The 22,035-nt window shown below is 50.8% G+C and overlaps 1 protein-coding gene across 1 annotated transcript in view; it reads left to right on the top strand.

Annotated features, from left to right (window-relative positions):
- Positions 1 to 16,574: 16,574 nt before the first annotated feature.
- Positions 16,575 to 22,035, top strand: part of MSH4 (mutS homolog 4) — a 54,307-nt gene continuing 48,846 nt past the window's right edge. The window contains exons 1-4 of the mRNA XM_078616917.1: positions 16,575 to 16,731; positions 17,319 to 17,485; positions 19,674 to 19,952; positions 21,418 to 21,620. Coding sequence (XP_078473043.1) covers positions 16,727 to 16,731; positions 17,319 to 17,485; positions 19,674 to 19,952; positions 21,418 to 21,620 — 654 coding nt within the window. The 5' untranslated portion in view covers positions 16,575 to 16,726. The remainder of the gene's footprint in view (positions 16,732 to 17,318; positions 17,486 to 19,673; positions 19,953 to 21,417; positions 21,621 to 22,035) is intronic.

Below are 22,035 nucleotides of genomic sequence, written 5' to 3'. Positions count from 1 at the left end.
GGAGGGCGGTTAAAGTGTTGAGAGTTCAGTCACAAAGAGGTCATGGACATCCAAATGGACAAAAGATGTATGGACTAGCCTCCCAAGACATCTAGAGATACAGATAAGGGCAGAATAAATAACGGTTGAAACTTCGCGTTTTCTTAACGTTTTCCGTACCGAAAAGTAGAAACTTAACAAAGATAATTAACCAACAAACAATACTTTTTTATTATTATATGTTTCCTACCTATACGACCTTCCAAAAAAAAAAAAACTAAAGAGTACGAATTCCAGAAAGCTTAAGTGGAAACATAATAACGCTTAACCTTAGGACATAAAAATTAACTCAGAATAAAACACCAATCTCTGGGGAACTAAACTAATGGGCATATCACACTACGATAATGTGTAACATGTTTTCCAGGAAATGGCAGCCCTCCTGCTCACGCTCCTGCTAACGTACCTTGCCAAGCTAGAAGGGAGCCAAGGCCTGATGATGCCACCCAAGAATAACCGTAGAAACTATATTTTTAACGATATCTCCTATAACACGTAGTCAATAGAATAATTTCTCCCTCCCTTATCGTGTTACCTTCCTTTAGAATTTTTTTTTCCCTCCTCTCTCTTGTCACATATAACCATGTTAAGTTGTGACACGTACGCGCGCGTTGTAAGGAAATAGCAGCAAAACTTGAGGACAATCGATGGTTCATGATGGAAGAAGGGTATACATTTTTTTAAAAATAACCCGTGGCCATTTGACCACTGGCCATTTTTAAAAGGGCGGAATGTTGTATCCTAACCCTTCTTCCAAACTTGATATTTTTTATATATTATCATCATTGATATATAATGAATGAAAACACACCAAAGCGCAGTAAACTGCAAAACACCAGGTGTTGTAGTAATGAACGGGAGGAGGGCTAAGATGGCAGAATTGCAACCTTGCTTCAAGGATAGATAAGGCCTGATAAACGGACACCTGTCACCCGTGCAGGCGGCAGAGACAGTGGGAAAGTCAGCCAGACATAGCTAAGGCAAAAAGCCCAACCATCTATGACCTCAGCACATGGGCGAATAATGGAACAGTGTCGACTCGAATGCAATGAAAGGAAGCAGAGGCGCCTTTGTCTGGATCACGGCCACAGAAGGCCGGGGGGGTCATCACTGATTGTGTGTTAGGGATTTCGAGCTAATTGGAACACGTGCACACAGAGAGGAGAAACACGCCTTGTTCTCTGCAGCTGAAAAAGCCAAGATAAACTCAGCTCAAGGTTGTGTATACAGGAGAGGGGGCTGATTAACAACCACTGCACGTCTGAACGTGAGGGGGCCTTGTCCTGAAATTAATCACACTCCCAGAGCAGAAGGTTGGATGACCACAGTGAGGCGAAAATAAGGGTGTTGCTCTCTCTCTCTCAAGGCTGCAGGCTCAGCTGAACAGCGAGGCTGCGGGGGGGGGGGGTTACCAAAAGTTCGTGTTTGCCTAGTTAAGTCGAAAAGCTCAATTATTCTGTATTGCTATTAAAATAACGTTAAAGTCGGAGTTTAACAACAGGGTAGGCTAAAGTTATTGATACAACTCGACCCGAAGCATAACGGGATAAATCACCACCAGGTCGAATAAATACATAATAAAAGAGCGATGTTAAATCCAGGGTCGGAGAGAAAGGGAGATCCCGGCCGTCTTTGTATCCCCGCAGCGCGGGATGGGAGTGTGTATGTGCTCGGGGAGGCACCGCCACTTGAGTCAAGCACCACGATGGGAAACGACACACCTTAGGCTACATACAGAATCATAACTGGGAAATGGTAAGGGACAAATGTTAATTTAAAACTTTTAACCATGTCTTTGTGTGCTGTGAGGATCGGAGGGAGTGTGCCCCTCCCTCCAGGTCGTGCAACACGGACAGAGGTGCCTATGAGACGATTTGTACGTCTGTGTTTTGGTTCATGAAGAAGGCCAAACAAGGGATAAATCGCACCCAGACAGAGAGACGACCTCGAGGCAATTTGTAACACCTGATTGTTTGCTCGTGGATTTTATGGAGGGAATATGACCACGGGATATATCGTGGGTGATGCACACAAGGACACACGGACGTACGGACACACACATGAACACACCTACACACGGACAGATCCTGACACAGTAAATCAAAAGAAACCCCGCCTTGTGGGCAGGACCCAAAGGGATTTTTCGGCATAAAAGAAAGGACTCTGAGCATTGGAAACCAGTTGGACCAGGAGAGTCAACTCATCACGAGGGCGACCAACGGGTCGACTCATGAGCGAGCTCGACCGGAAGGGTCGGCTCGACTCATCAGCCAGTTGGACCAGGAGAGTCAACTCATCACGAGGGCGACCAACGGGTCGACTCATGAGCGAGCTCGACCGGAAGGGTCGGCTCGACTCATCAGCCGAGTTGGACCAGGAGAGTCAACTCATCACGAGGGCGACCAACGGGTCGACTCATGAGCGAGCTCGACCGGAAGGGTCGGCTCGACTCATCAGCCGAGTTCGACCAGGAGTCAACTCATCACGAGTGCGACCAACAGGGTCGGCTCATGAGCGAGCTCGACCGGAAGGGTCGGCTCGACTCATCTTGAGTTCGACCGAGCGGGTCGACTCAAGGGCGAGCTGTGACTAACGGGTCGGCTCGACTCTTCAGCTTCTGGGACTCAGCCGAGTTCAGCCGGCTCTCGGGGCTCGACTCAAGCAGCTCCCCGTCTCCTCTGCAGGCGGGCAAGACCCGCTTGACAGCTCAACCTGCCGCGTCAGAGGCCCCTGCTGGCAGCCAGGGTCGCGGTCTGGCGACGAGAGGACGACGGTGCGCTGCGAGCGAGCTGCGGGCGCCACCTACCGACCGGGTTCCGAACTACGACAGCGTATCAACAGGCATCCAACCAATTCCCCACGGCGACAGAGGAGCGACTAATACGTATGACGCGCACCGCCCCCTCACCACACGACCACCAGGCGTTTGTTTGACATAAAGAACCGACTCCGAACACTGACTATTGAAGACAACTCTTACCACTCAAACCCACTCGAACCCATAAGCCATCCGTGGCTGTGAAGAAAAACTCGAGACCGAGTGATGGCCATCCGTCATTTATAAGAGTATTATCTTTAATATTTAGTGGACTGTACTCTTAATCGCATAAATTCCCAACAGATCCATCAATACGAATTGATTCTTGGCACCTCCTTCCGCCGAGCCACTCTGTTGTCAGATAACCTGCGATGTATCTGTTGAGATTGGTGCCTTTAAGAATAATAACTGTTTTGATTGTGTTTTATCGCCGTATAATCTTTCAAGCATCTTTCATTCATTAACGTTAAGGTTTTCTTAGCATAGTATTTGCACGTTTTAACGACTCTCTCTCTCACTAACAACCATCGCGTTACGCGGGATCCATGTGCCGTTGTCAAGTGAAATCAGACAATCATTGATGATACTGTATTGATGCCGTGTTGACGTTCCGGGATTGAGAGTTCGCATACTATATCATAGTTGAGGTTGAATTAGTAATAAATTGATTAATACAGAAGTGGTTGTGTGATTCTTTCCTGAACTATGCATAAGATCTGCTTCTGCGTTGAGATCTGAACTTGGTGACCTTAATAAACACACTAACACATACTCAGTAAATGTTAAAGCGATAACGGGGCGAACCGGGGACCTAAATAAGCGAGAATGAGACGAACCTAGACAACGAGGCCGAGTTAATCTAAGTTAATCTTGTATACTTACACCACACCTGCATAACTGCATACGATTAATTGCCTTATTCCGATCGATAACCCACCCTCGTCACCGAGGCGGGGTCTGGTTATCATAACGACTTGCATTATCATAATTACACCCACTCGCATAATTACTACAATTACCTCTCGAATTGGCATAATTAAATGTGCGTAATTACATGGATTAAAGTATTTCCGGATAATTACACATTTGGCCAAATTTCAATTATTATTATTTTTCACTGAATATTCATAACCCACATATACAACATAATAATTTCACCCACGCACGCATACAACACATCAAAATTTTCACACCCAACATATACAACAGTTTCCATCGATGGTCCGGCGTCACGTACTCGCTCCTAGATGCTGCGATTTCTTTGAAGTCATCCATGTTGTTAACCTTACTTCCCTACTTTGACGGATTCGTCCCTTGTGTTAATTCCTCGTTATGGGTTGTGTATTGTTATGGGATTTTCATCCCTCTTGGGGGACCGACCCTCCTAACGCGCACCAGGAGTCCTCCCGTGTTGCGCCTCTTCATTACTTCTATGGGGTTTATCTTTAGCCGGGACGGCTAGTCTTTTTATTACGATTAAACACCAACCCTTAAACAACAACCCTTGAACGGCAACCCTTAAACAATCACCCTTAAATACCAACGATTAAACACCAACCCATACACTTCAACCCTTAAACGCCAAGCTTTAAACACCAACCTGTAATGAGATATGCGCCATCCAGTGGTTGCCAGAGGGTAACTGGGTACAGGCACTATTGTAATGTTCTTGTATGGAGACGGAGTCGTCATAGAGGCAACACGGTTTATTTATAATATAATAAGGTACACTTAATCCCTAACAAAGGGGTAGTGGTCCCTTTCACCCACAACCTGGGGAGATACAGCCTCCGGGCTATCGTACCTAGATAATGTTGGCTACTCTGACTTCTCTAGCCCTCCGGCTGGCTAAACCTAGGGGAGGCTGACCCACCGCTGGTCCGGTGGGTCCCTGACCACTGGCCCGTTCAGACCTGGCCCTCAGAAGGACATCAGGCCGAGGGAACCTCAGGGTTCTACCCTCCGACCACTGGCACCGCACTGAGCCCCGGCCCTTAAAAAGACGTCGGTGGCTTGGGGTCCAGGTGGGCTTCTGGCTTCGGCTTGAGGCGAACTGCCCAGCACTCTCAAGAACCCGCTTTATATACCGTTTCCCCCTGAGGGGCGGGGCTCTGTGGGATCGTACGCATCCCCCAGCCCCCTCCCCTCAGAGGGGTCCTGACCACCGTTGGCCCAACTGGTCCGGACCGGTTCCGACCGCTCCCCACCGAGGGGCGGGGGGTTCTGTGGGATCGCAGACACTGCCCACAGCCCCCTCCCCACGGCGGGTCCCGGCCAGGAGTACACAACCACCCCATACCGGTAAGCACCCTGGTTCTGGCGCACGTGTGTATCAACATGACCACCACACTATTATGTAATCACCATCCAATCCTGAGGGAACATCTGGGCCAAAGGTGACGGGCGGAGCCGAGAGGGACTCTTCGGGAACCATCGAGAAGGATCCACATGGGGGCGTGGCTAGAGACGGAGCCTAGCTCCGCCAGGGTGAATATAAGCAGAGGCAGGGGAGGACTCGTAGTTGGTGTGGGGAGCCTTGGGTCCGGTCTGCGTTGCTGCTCATCAATTCCTCTCTGCGCCACCGACCACGTGGCAGGTTCCTCAGCGAGGCTCTTCTCTTCTCTCCGGCGCGCCGCCAGCCAAAGGCGAGACTGGGGGAGCGGAACGAACCTCGCTGGTGGACCAGAGAGAAAGATGCTCATCTACGGTGTTGTGCAAGGGAAGCTACCCGGAGACCGAGGGAGCGGAGCTGTGCAGTACCACAGTTAATAAAGAAGTACTCTGACAAGAATCATCATGGAAGTCGTTTATTTCAAACCCATGAACAGAACCCTTAAACGTTAAACCCTTAAACACCAACCCTTAAACAGCAACCCTGAAACAACCACCCTTAAACACCACCACTTAAACACCAAGCCTTTAAACACCAACCCTTAACCACCAATTCATGAACGCTAACCCTTAAACGCCTACCCTAAAAAACCAACACTTAAACGCCAACACTTAAAACACCAAGCCTTAAAATGCTAACCCAATAACGCCACCCCTTAAACGTTAAACCCTTAAACGCCAACCCTGAACAAAACAATCCTTAAACACCAACGATTAAACACCAACTGCTAGCCTTCCGCTATACTCTGCTAGCTTCTCCACTGCTAGCCTTCCGCTATACACTCTGCTAGCTTCCGCTATACACTCTGCTAGCTTCCCCATGGCTAGCCTTCCGCTATACACTCTGCTAGCTTATCTACTGCTTGCCTTTCTCCCCTCGCCTCTCCAACCTCGCCTTTGCCTCCAGTGGGGGTTAAGCCATCACCGCTGGAGAAGGCGAGGTGTGGAGAGCGGGGCCTGGGACTTCTCGTCTTTCCTCTTGTCCTCAATCTGACGAACTCAACTCCCTCTCTCTCACGCTCCCGTATATATCCCCCTCCTTATTAACTCCTCATTAATTAAGCTGGCGACCTCCCGTCGCCTCAAACCCATGGCTTCCGCTGCTATCACCTCAATCTCCCGTCAACCTGGCACCTGTTCCGCGCCTGCATTTGCAGCCAGCCAATCACTTCTATGCATCTTAATTAGCCGTCTCCTTTCCGTTGCTCTCTCTCGCCGCACCTGTTCATCCCGATGCGATTGGCTGAAGTGCCCACCGGCACCATGGGGCAATGGAGCCACGCCTTGTCACCCTGGCGCCACGGATCGCGTGGAGGTTGCATTCCCCGCAAGCACTCGTTGGCCGCCTCACGTTGTGCCGAATTACTTATGGAGGCCTCACGAGCCTCCCTCAATCGCTCAATGGTCACCTGCATGGGAACTGGCACAGCCGACGCCTTACCCGGCGGACGCACGCCCAATTACACCAACGCCGGAGCCTCAGGCTCCCGCCCATACATCAAATAGAAGGGTGAATACCCTGTCGAGGAATGTGGGATCAATCTGTAGGCGGCCAGAACGCTCGGGATGTGCAAATCCCAGTCGGTTTGTGCCATATTAACTTGCTGACACAACATGGATGTCAAGGTTCGATGTAAGCACTCAACCATCCCATCTGTTTGTGGGTGGTACAGGGAAGTCCGAATCTTTAGTGCCAAGGGAATCGCACACTTCCTTTAACAACTTCGATGAAAATGTTTTACCCTGGTCAGTGAGCAACTTCTCCGGTGCACCATTGTCCAGCACGTACCCCTGCAGACAGGCGTCGGTTATGGATGCCACTGATTGGTCAACCAACGGCCACCTGGTGAGATACTCAACCCCAACCAGCAAATATTTGTGCCCCCTCTGGGTAACGGGAAATGAACCCAAAATGTCCAATGCTACCAATTCGTTGACTCAAGAAACTGTTATGGACTGTAGCGGCACCTTGTACGGTTGCGCGGGCGCCTTCCGATGTGCACATTCAGGGCAAGCTTTAATTTACAAATGCACATCATTGTCCATACCCGGCCAATATAAATCTTTCTTTAAAGTCAACGACTTTTTTTTTACACCCAAATTCATCAATTTAATCGTGACTGTGTGTACAAGTTTGCCTCGCAGGCTTGTGGGTACAAAAATGGGAAAGCCTTTGAAGCTCGACGTTCCAATGCAAGAGTCCATCCATGAGCTGTAAAAAAGGGCGCTCAACTGACCCCGGCGTCCGGGAATCCTGGTGCCGCAACCTGAACAGGGAGGAATCTGCTACCTGCAGGCGTCCCCACTCACTGAGGTCGATCCCCAAAATGCGATCATCCGGCGCGTGCACCTTGCCTGTCGGGCTCGTAATGGCCGTCTGTAATGGTGGCCCGCACCGCGACGAGCCCGCCATGCACTTGCATGAGTCGGGTGGCAAGAGCAGGCGCCACAGCGCATCTGCGTTATTGTGGTAGGTCCCTTTCCTATACTGCACAGTAAAGGAGTACCCTTGCAAAATTTCCATCCAGCGGGCTATTTGGCCAGAGGGTTGGTCTACACGCAGAGAGTACTGGAGCATAACATAGTCAGATTGGACAAGGAAGTCCCTGCCATACAAATATGGACGATACAACTGCATAAAGTGGACCATGGCCAGAAGCTCCCTGCGTGTAACACAATACCTCTGCCGTACGCCACTACTCTCTCTACTCCGTCGACCACCTGTCGAGGATGAACGTCTTAGAGAAATCCGGGTAAACAAGTGGCGGTGCATCGGCCAGCGCGTCACGAAGCGCTTCAAAAGGAATCCTGCTGCGCTTTGCTCAAATGGAACTTGTGTCCCTTAGCTGTTAACTCATGGAGCGGTTTCGCGATCGTTGCGAAGTTCTTAAAAAATCTGCAGTAGTATGAGGCAAAGCCCACAAAGCTGCGAACCTCTGACACTGATTTGGGGGTTGGCCACGTGTGCACATACCTCGTCTTCTCCGGGTCAGAAGCGACTCCCGACGTGCTAACCACGTGACCCAAATACTTAAAAGACATCTGTAGCAAATTACATTTTTGTGGTTTGAATTTCAATTTAGCGTCCCGCACCCAGGATAAAACAGAGCACAGCCGCTGCAAGTGCTCATCGAAATTTCGCCCGAAAACAATGACGTCATCCAAATAAATAAGGCACGATTCCCATTGCAATGCCGACAAAACCAATTCCATAAGGCGCTGAAAGGTGGCCGGCGCGGAGTGGAGTCCCATCGGAAGGACATTGAAATGAGACAACACCTGCGGCGTTTGAAAAGCCGTTTTTGTTTGACTCCTCACCTAAAGGCAATTGGCAAAATCCTGACAAAAGATCGAGGGTCGAGAAGAAATGCGCACCGGACAAGGCGTCCAAAGAATCGTCAATGCACGGAAGCGGGTACGCATCTGCCACAGAAACCTTAAGTTTTCTAAAATCCACACAATATCACAATGAGCCGTCACACTTTTTAATTAACAGAATGGGTGCCCCCCAAGGGCTGGTGGAGGGAGAGACAATGTCTTGCGCCAACATCACGTCCACCGTCTGACGAATGCAATCTTTTTAATACGGGCTCATCCTGTGAGAGTTAAATCAAATCGGGGGTGTGTCTCCTGTATCAATATGATGCTGTAATAGGGTTGTCCAGTCTATATCGTATTTTCCATCACTGAAAACATCCTTAAAACACATGTAAAAGCCGGCGAGGCTGTCAAATCCCAAATTTTCCTCACACAACCGCCACAGCCACCTCGGGTTCAGCATCGTATACCGGCCGAGCCTGTGTCAATTCACCTGACATGCATGCCCTGTGTTCCATACCCACGGCCGCCGTCGCGTGTGCCATTACGGTGCCTTCCTGAATAACAATCGGCAGATGCCCTGCATTAACAACTTGAATAAAGGGGTCGCTATTCATTCACGGTCAATGCCCCCACCAAAAAGGGTGTCCGTGACACCGCATTCGAGGGGGTCAACAAGACTCCCTCCGCCGGGTTCAACAAGGGCAAGTGTTTACGCAGCCGTAATAGCACAAGCATCTGCGTGGCTGGCAGAACGCATACCGGGCGGCTAACCATAGCCTGCACAACAGCATTGATCGTGGTATATTTCGTAGAAGTTGTCAAGAATTTGACGCTGCCTCGATGGCATCTCAATACAGCCCTTATCTAGCCAAATGTTAAGGGGCAACCTGCGCAAGAAATCTGCGCCCAATAAGCATGGCATGGCCAATTTCGTGGAAACCAACACAGGGCCATCCATGCATATATGCCCTATTTGTATCGTAGCAATCGTGCGACCCACAATCCCAAGACTACCACCATTTGCCGCGATACATGGCCCGTCCACCTGCTCTAGCGGCCGGGGTGAGGCCGACAACGATCGAAAAGTCGGCAATGAAATTAGGGTAGCCGAAGCACCCGTGTTGATCACCACATGGACCTCTACTCTCTGAATAAACGCCATAACGTCGAACGAACCCGGCGCGGCACCGAACGCCCGATACGCTAACGCACACCATTCACTATCATCATACAACCCGCCGGGATGAGCGGTTACAGGGCAACATGGTGCGGATGAGTGATGGAAATGAAACGGCCATGTGCATGATGTGTCGCGACTCGCCTGTGGTCCTCCGGATGAGGAGAAGTTGACGCCGTAGATGACAGGAGCTCCAGGCAGACCACCAACACGCAGCCGGAAGTTCCTGGCGATGTGGCCCATCCACCCGCAGTTGTAGCATCCACACGAGGCATATCCCCTCAGCGGTCCAAGATGTGGCAGCCATCGAACCGGCGACCGACCTCCCTGCATCTCTGCACATCATGGACTTGAAGATCCAGTTGCATATCCCATACACCGTTGTGCACACTATCGCATCTGGCTCTTCCCTGAGGCCCAGATGCGCCTGAATGTTCTTTGCAACTTGGAGAGATGAGAGGTCGTCGTCGTTTGCGATGGAAAGTATGACCCCCAACTCCTTCACCACCATCAGTAGCCGTTCCAAGCGAGCGAGTCAAAAGCTGCCCGATCCATGGAAGGATAGGCCGCCCGTCCGAGGGCTAACAGAGCGCTGCAGAATGCCAGGGGCGACTCCGTGTCACCCCGCTTTCGGAGCTGGATGGTCGACGGTGGTTCGTAAATAGCCGCCATTGCAGCACAGGCACCGGCGAGTGACGATCGATCTGCCTCGGGGATGGAGTAGAAGGCAGCCATCGAGTCATCATCGAGGGCCGTCGGCAGGGCCCGCAACACCTCATGCTCCGACCAGTCGATGGAACGATACGCTGCTTTGAAGCGGAGATGAAATGCCGTCCAGTCGCCCTCGGTCGCGGAGAATGCGTGGACCTGCGGCAGCCGGCGCAAAGCAGACGTGTGCCCCGTCGGCGAAGTCGATGTCGAGTCCGACGCATCTGCTGCAATGGCGGGTCCTGTGCCCGCTCGGTCGGACACGATCGGCATTGTCGAAGCGACGTGGAGAGCAGCCGCGTCCGCCGCTGTCGTCCGGCCCGCTGCCATCAGCATGTTGAACATGTACGTGTAACGGTGTTATGGAGCGAACGTACACCTTCTCCGGGTGGTACCTACCACTTACCAATAGGGGGCAGTCAACAGGCTGAGCCAGTACCAGGGGAGCATGGCCCAAGGGGCCAACATTCAGCCGGGAAAACGGATCCTGAGACGAATGGTCACAGCTCCCACGTAGGGGACTGTGGGGGAATGATGTCACCCTTCCAGAACCCGGTAGAAGGTTCGGGAATGAAGGTGTGGCTAGGGCGGAACAAGCCACAGAGCAGGATAAAAGGCCGGACCCCGGGAGGGTCCGGGCAGAGTTGTCAGCTGAAGACAGAAGATCCAGTTGAAGACAGAAGATAGCTAGCCAGGACCCTGGGACTCATATGACCTGCTGTCCTTATCAGGGCCTGGGCAGAGGGGGCCAGTGGTGCGACCCTGGAAGCCTCGGAGCCCGACGTCCTTATCAGTGCTGGGTCCGTGTGGCTAGTGGTCGAGACCTGTACCTTGGCTGGGTCAGGTCAGCTAGCCTCCCCTTAGCCGGAGGACCCGAGACCCTAGCCCAGGAGTAGGCGAATTAGACCGAGGGCATACTCCCCAAGCAGCGGGTGAAGGAGCTGTTTTCCCTTCATGTAGAAGGCTGTATTGTGTTGTGTTAAGCCCCTTTGTAATAAATAATCGTTGCCTCTACCGATTCGTCTATGCCGTCTTAAAGAACCCACTACATACGTAACTGCTGCCAGCTTGGTCTCCAAGTGTGCAGCAACGTCCCGTCAACTTTTTCTCGTTGTGCTGGCCGGAGTTTCGACACGCTCACTCACTTGCGCCGAGGGCAGCCAGTCCTCTGGTTCTGCCGGCTGAGCAACAGTCTCAGGAGGGTGGCAGGAACAACCTCCTCGTCGTTCTCATCGTCGGAAGAGTCGACGGGTAAGTTCTTTCGTTTACCCGCTTTCTTTGACATGACTGCGTAGTTCTTTTACCACTTCGACACCAAATGTTGTCTTTTTATTTTTCTCCTATGTCACTTTTTATTGACCGGAACTCCTCGCGTTCGACACCCCGTAACTCTGTCGTTATTTTCCCGCTTGCGCTGCTTGCCTGCTTCGCTCCGCTCTGCTCTCCCTCTCTCAACTGCTTGCCTTCTCTCTCTCACTCTCCTAGCCTCTCCATTGCTAGCCTGTTCTCACTCTCCTAGCCTCTCTAATGCTAGCCTGTTCTCTCTCACTCTCCTAGCATCTCCAATGCTAGCCTGTTTTCTCTCTCTCACTCTCCGAGCCTCTCTACTGCTAGCCTGCCTGTCATGCTCCGTTCGCTTTGCTCGCTCCGCTGCTGGCCTACCACTACACACTCTGATAGCTTCCCACCACACACTCTGCTAGCCTCTCCACTGCTAGCCTTCCGCTATACACTCTGCTAGCTTTCTCACTGCTAGCCTTCCGCTATACACTTTGCTAGCTTCTCCACTGCTAGCCTTGCGCTATACACTCTGCTAGCTTCCCCACTGCTAGTCTACCGCTAAACACTCTGCTAGCCTTCCGCTATACACTCTGCTAGCTTTCCCACTGCTAGCCTTCCGCTATACACTCTAGCTTCTGCTATACACTCTGCTACCTTCCCCACTGCTAGCCTTCCGCTATACACTCTGCTAGCTTATCTACTGCTTGCCTTTCTCCCCTCGCCTCTCCAACCTCGCCCTTGCCTCCAGTGGGGATTAAGCCATCACCGCTGGAGAAGGCGGGGCCTGGGACTTCTCTTTTCTTTCCTCTTGTCCTCACTCTGACCAACTCAACTCCCTTTCTCTCACGCTCCCGTATATATCCCCCTCCTTATTAACTCCTCATTAATTAAGCTGGCGACCTCCCGTCGCCTCACGCCCGTGGCTTGCGCCGCTATCGCCTCAATCTCCTGCAACCTGGCGCCTGTTCTGCACCTGCATTTGCAGCCAGCCAATCACTGCTATGCATCTTAATTCCTTTCCGTTGCTCCCTCTCGCCGCACCTGTTCGTCCCGATGCGACCTCACTGTCTGTAACTCGCAAATGCGTGCACGCCACTTGCAAACACCCGCACACGTTAGTCCACTACAAACAGTACTATGAGGATGCATGCCCAGCCTTCGTAACTTACTATTTCATACTTTACAGCATTATAATTAAAAACTTACATAGATCAAATAAACCTTGTGTACTGTACTGTAAAAAAATCAGTCACCAGTGTAGTATTCGGTACTGTTGTAATGCGAGAGTAAATGGGGTTGCTGCTGGGCTCTGGCCCAATCACACGGCCCGGAGTATTGGGGGGCGGAGCCCAGTATGGGAAGGCCGGATCTGACGATCCGGAAGGGGAGGAGTCAGGGTCACGTGGGAAAGAAGATATAGGTGGGAGTCCGGAAGGGATCGGGGTCAGTGGTTGGAGTGAAGAAGCGGGACCACGTTGGGTGGCCGCCACGCCATCAGCTACGTGGCTGATGGGGCTTTGGCACACCGTCGGCCAGCGGTGTGCGGAGCGGGGAGGAGCGGAGCGACTGACGGGAGAGCGCGTGCGGGGTGCGCGCGAGAAGCAGCTGAAGGGAGAGTGCGTGTGGGGCACGCGCAAGTAAAAACAAACGGAGGAGTGTGCGCGGCACGCGAGAGAAGCATGCGCGGCACGCGAGAGGAGACGCTGGTCCCTTGTCAGGACCAGCGGGGTGTGAGGAAGGGAGCTGAGGAGGGAGCGCGTGCGGGGCACGCGCGAGATGACGCTGATCCGCGGAGGAGACCAGCGGGGTGCGGAGGAAGAACTTGAATAAAAGACCAGCAGTGCCTGACGGAGTCTTTTATTACACTGGCACCGGCGCCGTCGACGGGGCGAGCGACCTTGAAGGGCGCCGCGTGGCACTCGTCGTCCGTGTAGCGTTTGGGCACGCGGACGAGCCGGGAGGAACGAGTCCTCACGGAGGGGGTGGCGGCCGTGGCCGGGGTCAGGGCTGGGGGAGGCCATCCAGGAAGCCGCTGGCGAGGGGCGGAGGGAGAGGACGTGGGATCAGATTCCAGCATTCAGCACGCAAACATCCCATCTCCCGTGGTAGTAGTGGTGGTGGTATTGGTGGTAGTGGTGATGGTAGTGGTAGTGTTTTTTTTAAGTTTTCAGTTTCATATATTTGGTATAGCCCTGTGAGCCATTTGGCTCTTTAATCGGGTGCAACCGCAACAAACAAAAACATGAACAAGAAAAAATCTTAAAGTGACTATGTGACTGAGTGCAAACAGAAAATCCAGGAAAAAACAGCAACATTCCAGAAAAAGCACTGTACACCAACGCTGTGCAAAAATCCCAGTGGGATGCAAGTCAAACAACAACAACAACAACCACAAGACAACTTAGATTAAGGCCATCAGTCTAACTCCGTACTACAACAAACAAACATGGTCAAATCAAAAAACTTTTCGAAATCAACAAAATAAAGCCATGAAAGCAATGAAACAGTGATCATAGGAACTATGACCGAATTTTCACAATAAACGACATAAACAACATGTAATACCAAAACTCTGCAGCCATAGCTGGCTGCATGAGTCACTCCACAACAGCAGGATCATCAGAAGGAGTACTGTATACAAATTGTTGGTAGTGATGGTAGTGGTGGTAGTAGTGGTGGTGGTAGTGGTAATGGTGGAAGTGGTGGTGGTAGAAGTGGTGGTGGAATGGTGGTGGTAGTGGTGGGAGTAGTGGTGGTAATGGTGGTGGTGTCCGGCAAAACAACCCCCTACTATCACCCAGCTTACTATCACCCAGCTTACTATCACCCAGCTTAATAACCAGGCTATAGTCTACATTACAGACTTCCAGAACACTCACCAAACTTAATAACCAGGCTACAGTCTACATTACACTCACCCAGCTTAATAACCAGGCTACAGTCTACATTACAGACTTCCAGAACTCACCAAACTTAATAACCAGGCTACAGTCTACATTATAGACTGCCAGTACACTCACCCAGCTTAATAACCAGGCTACAGTCTACATTACAGACTTCCAGAACACTCACCAAACTTAATAACCAGGCTACAGTCTACATTATAGACTGCCAGTACACTCACCCAGCTTAATAACCAGGCTACAGTCTACATTATAGACTGTCATTACACTCACCCAGCTTAATAAGCAGGCTACAGTCTACATTATAGACTGTCAGTACACTCACCTAGCTTAATAACCAGGCTACAGTCTACATTATAGACTGTCAGTACACTCACCCAGCTTAATAACCAGGCTACAGTCTACATTATAGACTGTCAGTACACTCACCCAGCTTAACCAGGCTACAGTCTACATTATAGACTGTCAGTACACTCACCCAGCTTAATAACCAGGCTACAGTCTACATTATAGACTGTCAGTACACTCACCCAGCTTAATAACCAGGCTACAGTCTACATTATAGACTGTCAGTACACTCACCCAGCTTAATAACCAGGCTACAGTCTACATTATAGACTGTCAGTACACTCACCCAGCTTAATAACCAGGCTACAGTCGACATTCGAGTTTTTAAAGCTTTGTTTAATTACTTTTATTCACTTTATTTTTCTTTCCATGTAACTTCACTGAAAGAACAAAATAATATTTTATTCCTGCAGTAACGAGAGTTTTAAGTCAAAATTACACTCGGTTTTTTTATCCCAGCCACTAACTAATCGTCATCATCATCATCATCCAGATAATGATCTTCATCAGAAACTCCCCATTATTGTCTTCCACTTCTTGCCCGCAATTCCTCTCTTGTTGTTGCGGGTCTCGGATCGATAATTTCGGATCGATAATTTGCAGCGTGCTCTGTGGATTTGACCCCTACGCGAGGTCACAGAAGCAAACGCATAGAGGTTGCAATTCCACAAAGCACAGATGCAATTTTATTCCAGCCACGATGTCCATTTTAAGCATTAAAGTACTCGCTGAAAAAGAAAACAGTCGTCTCAACGAATACTGGCACATCTCATGCCCCTCACGAGGTAAACTATTCACAAATTCAAGCGTTTGTATTTTGTCAATGCAATGACCATAGACTCAGCACTGCCCCCATAGACTCAACACTGCACCATCGACTCAACACTGCACCATAGACTAAACACTGCCCCATAGACTCAACACTGCACCATAGACTCAGCACTGCCCCACAGAATCAGCACTGCCCCCATAGACTCAGCACTGCCATATAGACTCAGCACTGCCCCATAGACTCAGCACTGCCCCATAGACTCAGCACTGCCCCATAGACTCAACACTGCCCCATAAACTCAACACTGCACCTGTAAACCATCTGCAAATCACGGGCTGGACATTGGAGGACATTGTTTACCTCATGTTTTCCCTCACGAGAGGCGATCTCGCGCCCCTTGGGGGTCGTCATCATCGTTAATTTCGACACCGAAATTTAAACAAAAAATAAAAAATCGCCCTCACGACTCTCAAGATGGCGGCTGGCGACGTGGGTAGGAGGGAAACAAACCTGATTGGCTCCGAGGCGGAGCGAGGAGGAGGAGCCAAAAAAATGTAGCGGGAAAAAAATCCCGCGTCATGTGGGTAGGTGGAACCAAACCTGATTGGCTCCAAGGCAGGGCGAGGAGGAGGAGCCAAATAAAATAAGCGGGAAAACAAATCCCGCGTCACGTGGGTAGGGGGGAACCTAACCTGATTGGCTCCAAGACGTTGGCTTTGACCAATCAGAGAGCTCCAAGTTTGCTTCCTCCAGCAGGCGCACCCAGCTTGGCACCAGCTGCGCTCCTGCACTGACACATCACTGCAGAAGGTCTCTCGTCTCTAGTTGAATGATGTAATAGTGTGTATCTGTGTGTGTGTATCTGTGTGTGTATGTGTCTCTGTGTGTATGTGTCTCTGTGTGTATGTATCTGTGTGTGTGTTTGTTTGTGTGTGTGTCTGACAGGTGATCCGCTCTTTTGAAATCGGATGAGGTAATCTCGCGGATCCTCATCGTTTTAGCAGCGTTAAGCCCCTTGGACAGATTTGAATATTCCCCAAGCTTCCGTATCTCCTAGCCACCGTGATAATGACGAGAGAGAGACACAAACTCAAAATATACAGCAGCATGCATCAGGGTCGGAATCTAACCCACGACCTGCTGTATACCAGGCGAGGTAGTCAACATTTCATAGCCACCGTGATGATGATGGTGGTGATGGAACCCATGACCTGCTGTATACCAGGCGAGGTAGTCAACATCTCCTAGTCACCGTGATGATGATGGTCGTGGTAGAACCCACGATCTGCTGTATACCAGGTGGGGTAGTCAACATCTCCTAGCCTCCGTGATGATGGTCGTGGTGGAACCCATGACCAGCTGTTTACCAGGCGAGGTAGTCAACATCTAGCCACCGTGATGATGAGGGTGGTCGTGGTGGAACTCACGATCTGCTGTATACCAGGCGAGGTAGTAAACATCTAGCCACCGTGATGATGATGATGGTCGTGGTGGAACTCACGATCTGCTGTATACCAGGCGAGGTAATCAACATGTTGCTCACCCCCACGCTTGGATCAGGATGTCTACGAAGGGTCCCAAGTACTCGTTTGGCCTACTGCTGGATCCTCCCCGGCGCCCAAAGACCAGAGCCAAGCTACACAGTTCCACCTCCGCCTCCTCGTCGTCTTTGCTCAGCTCCACGCCCGTGGGACGCCACTCCACGATCTCCTGGTCCGGGGTGCAAGGTCAGAGAGAGCGGAGGATGGGGATGACGCTTCTTCGTGGATTGTTTTGACGTTGACGGATTCATTTACACCATTGGAACCTCATTTGCCAGTAAAGATATGATAATAGTTTGTTTACCCTTTTATCTGGCAACAAAACTGACATGTTTGCATAGACCACAATACCTGTAGTCATAATGCAAACAGGTATTGTGCAGGTATTGTGGTCTATGCAAACATGACTCCTTGTAAAAAAGGTGTCAGTTTTGTTGCCAGATAGAAGGGTAAAAAAACAATTATCATATTTTTTACTGGAAAATGAGGTTACAATGGTGTAAATTCTTACCCCGAGCTCTCATACTCTGATGGTTCATTGTCTTTGAGTTGTGCGCCTTTTGGCGTCATCTGGTCCAACCCATGTGAGACGAGGCTCTAAGGAAAGCTGTCTCGGGTGTGGACCAATCAACTTCAAGGACAGTGCATACAGAGATATGTTTTTTGTTTGCATTATGACTGCAGGTATTGTGCTCTATGCAAACATGACTCCTTGTAAAAAAGGTGTCAGTTTTGTTGCCAGATAGAAGGGTAAAGAACCAATTATCATATTTTTACTGGCAAATGAGGTTCCCATAGAGTAAATTTTAGTTGTTTTAATTCTATTTTATTTACTGAATTTTTTACATCCGTGACTTTACCCAAAAAAACAAAGAGTACTTCAGCTTACATTGCTCCTTATTCTTCAGTTCTTTCGGTAACGGTAGAAACAATATAACAGCTTCTTGGTTCTTTCGGTAAAGTCACGTAGAAGGGAAGTAATAAAATAATGAAAATAAAACATAATAAAATAATTCTCACGACGTTTCGGCCACAACGCAAGCAGCCGTCCTCAGGTCAAGAACAGGTTTGTCGGGGAGACAGCGTCTGAATGAAACTCCACCATGCTTGGAGCGTATATTTAAGTTAGCGTAGTGAATATACAGTGATCCCTCGTTTATCGCGGTTAATGGGGACCGGAACCCCCCGCGATAAGTGAAAATCCGCGAAGTAGGATTGGCCCCCCTAGGAATTTCTGTATATGTGTGTGTGGGTATCAGAATGTTTAAAATATGTATATTTATACTTTATATATATATATTTTACTTAAATCTATTTAATTATAAAACCTTAATATTATACATTCACTCACTCACATATATTTTACTTAAATCTATTTAATTATAAAACCTTAATATTATACAGTACATTCACTCTCTCTCTCTCATACGATACGTATTATGGTGTTCTACACTCACCAGTTAATTTCGAACACAACACTAAGATACGCGAGACACAGTTGACAGCGTGAACGAGAGTGGCGAGATACAACAAGGGAAGAAGCTTAGAGAAGATGCGATGATGCGCAGCCAATCAGCTCACGGGATACTGTACATCCACTCGTGCTCTCATTCGTCGATCTCGCGCCTAGAACCAATCACGTGCCTTGTCTGAGTGCCCGTGGGTACAGTATGTACAAAGCCTCTGAGAGAGTTTCTCTCTTTCTCTGGCATCCTGGGAAACCGTTTCTCTCGCGCATCACGATGAACCAACGCTGCTTTCCGCAATACGGCTGCCGATATGGCGGTATTTTAGAATTTTTATTTTTCGATGAATATTTTTGAAAAATCCGCGATGCACTGAGGCCGCGAAACTTGAACCGCGAAGTGGCGAGGGATTACTGTACAGCAGTGTGATATACAGTAGGGTGGATAGAACAATACATAGTGTAATATTACACTATGTATTATTCAAGGTATAGGGTGGTGTATAGCAATACAGCACACAATTCAATGTTGTGGCCAAAGCCAGCAGAACCAATCCTTACAGCTGTCGCCTTTCCATCACGTCAGGGCCACGCCCCTAGGCTTCCCCCCCATTGGCTAGAGACCAGGACCGGCAGAGCCAATCATCGTAACGAGTTGTAATCCGTCAACGACCCGGTTATAACCTCACATTACAGAAGTATGGAAGCTCTCGCTTTGTCTTTTGGCGAAGCCTCTCTTGAACGATTTCGGCCTTTTGTGCCCACGTCCACTGGGGATGCCGTGACTCTCCCACATGCTGCGTTGGAACGGGGCCATGAGCGCGAGGCGCCTGGCAGGAAATTAAAGCGATCCCTCGACGGATCACTTCAATGAAGTCTCCGTCCGCCCCCCGTTTCTCTTGTTCACAGAGTCGGGTTTGGCCGACCGCAGCGGCAATGCCAATACCCCCACAACCGCAACCGCCAGCGGCAGCGGCCGCAGCAGCCGTGGTGGTGGTGGCTGCGGTGGTGGTGGTGGTGGTGGTGGCTGCGGTGATGCTCCCACCGTGGTGATGCCAGGCTTCTCCTCCTGGGCTCCGCGGGTGCCCCTCCCCGCGTCCCGGTTATCTGCGGCGCCGGGCGGCTCCCGGCGGCAACGCCAGCAGCATGCACCCGGCAGCAGCAGCAGCAGGGCCACCACGTCTACGGGTAGACTCACCACACAGACTCACCACACAGAGACACGTAGACTCACTACACAGAGACCCGTAGACTCACCACACAGAGATAGATAGACTCACCACACAGAGACCCGTAGACTCACCACACAGAGACCCACAGACTCACCACACAGAGATAGATAGACTCACCACACAGAGACCCGTAGACTCACCACACAGAGACCCACAGACTCACCACACAGAGATAGATAGACTCACCACACAGAGACCCGTAGACTCACCACACAGAGATAGATAGACTCACCACACAGAGACCCGTAGACTCACCACACAGAGACCCACAGACTCACCACACAGAGATAGATAGACTCACCACACAGAGACCCGTAGACTCACCACACAGAGACACGTAGACTCACCACACAGAGACCCACAGACTCACCACACAGAGACCCGTAGACTCACCACACAGAGACCCGTAGACTCACACAGAGACCCGTAGACTCACCACACAGAGACCCGTAGACTCACCACACAGAGACCCGTAGACTCACCACACAGAGACCCACAGACTCACCACACAGAGACACGTACACTCACCACACAGAGATAGATAGACTCACCACACAGAGACACGTAGACTCACCACACAGAGACCCACAGACTCACCACACAGAGACCCACAGACTCACCACACAGAGACCCACAGACTCACCACACAGAGACCCGTAGACTCACCACACAGAGACCCACAGACTCACCACACAGAGACCCTTAGACTCACCACACAGAGACCCGTACACTCACCACACAGAGATAGATAGACTCACCACACAGAGACCCACAGACTCACCACACAGAGATAGATAGACTCACCACACAGAGACCCGTAGACTCACATAGAGATACATAGACTCACACAGAGACCCGTAGACTCACACAGAGACCCGTAGACTCGCACAGAGACCCATAGACTCGCACAGAGACCCATAGACTCGCACAGAGACCCGTAGACTCACACAGAGACCCGTAGACTCACACAGATACCCGTAGACTCATACAGAGACCCACAGACTCACCACACAGAGACCCGTAGACTCACACAGAGACCCGTAGACTCACACAGAGACCCATAGACTCACACAGTGACCCATAGACTCACACAGAGACACGTAGACTCACACAGAGACCCGTAGACTCAAACAGAGACCCGTAGACTCACACAGAGACCCATAGACTCACACAGTGACCCATAGACTCGCACAGAGACCCGTTGATTCACACAGAGACCCATAGACTCACACAGAGACCCATAGACTCACACAGAGACCCATAGACTCACAGACTCACACAGAGACCCGTAGACTCACACAGAGACCCATAGACTCACACAGAAACCCGTAGACTCACACAGAGACCCATATACTCACACAGAGACCCGTAGACTCACCACAGGAGGAGGCAGCAAGCCCGTCCGTCTTGTGGCCCCGCAGCGACCTCGTTCTCTACGACTGACGACGCCGACCACGACGGTGACGAGGAGGAGGATGAGGAGGAGGTGGAGGCGAGGTCGGTGGTGGTGGCACTGGCGGAGGGCCGAGGTCTCGCTCGCGGCGAGGTCGGCCTGGCCAGCATCGACCTTCGCTGCCCCGAACTGGTCCTGTCTCAGTTCCCCGACCGACAGCCCTACGTCAAGGTCAGCCACCACCCCTTCTCTCTCTCCGCGCACGAAGACAAAGATTCGCCATGCGGTGCCGGGTTTGCCGGTGCGGGGCCTGTAGCGCTCATCACAGAGAGACCCACAGACTCACCACAGAGACCCATAGGGTCCCATAGGGTCTCATAGGGTCTCTGTGGTGAGTCTGTGGGTCTCTCTGTGTGGTGAGTCTATGGGTCTCTGTGTGGTGAGTCTATGGGTCTCTGTGTGGTGAGTCTGTGGCTCTCTGTGTGGTGAATCTATAGGTCTCTGTGTGGTGAGTCTGTGGGTCTCTGTGTGATGAGTCAACCCACTGCACCTGGGTCTGTCCCGTGACCTCCTCCTGCTGCACCTAGCCTGGCACAGCAGTCAACCCGCTGCACCTGGGTCTGTCCCGTGACCTCCTCCTGTTGCA

Source organism: Lampetra planeri, chromosome 52, assembly GCF_965212315.1.
Source record: "Lampetra planeri chromosome 52, kcLamPlan1.2.h2, whole genome shotgun sequence".
Taxonomy (NCBI): domain Eukaryota; kingdom Metazoa; phylum Chordata; class Hyperoartia; order Petromyzontiformes; family Petromyzontidae; genus Lampetra; species Lampetra planeri.
The sequence above is the reverse complement of the archived record's forward strand: the minus strand, read 5'-3'. Positions and strand labels throughout refer to the sequence as shown.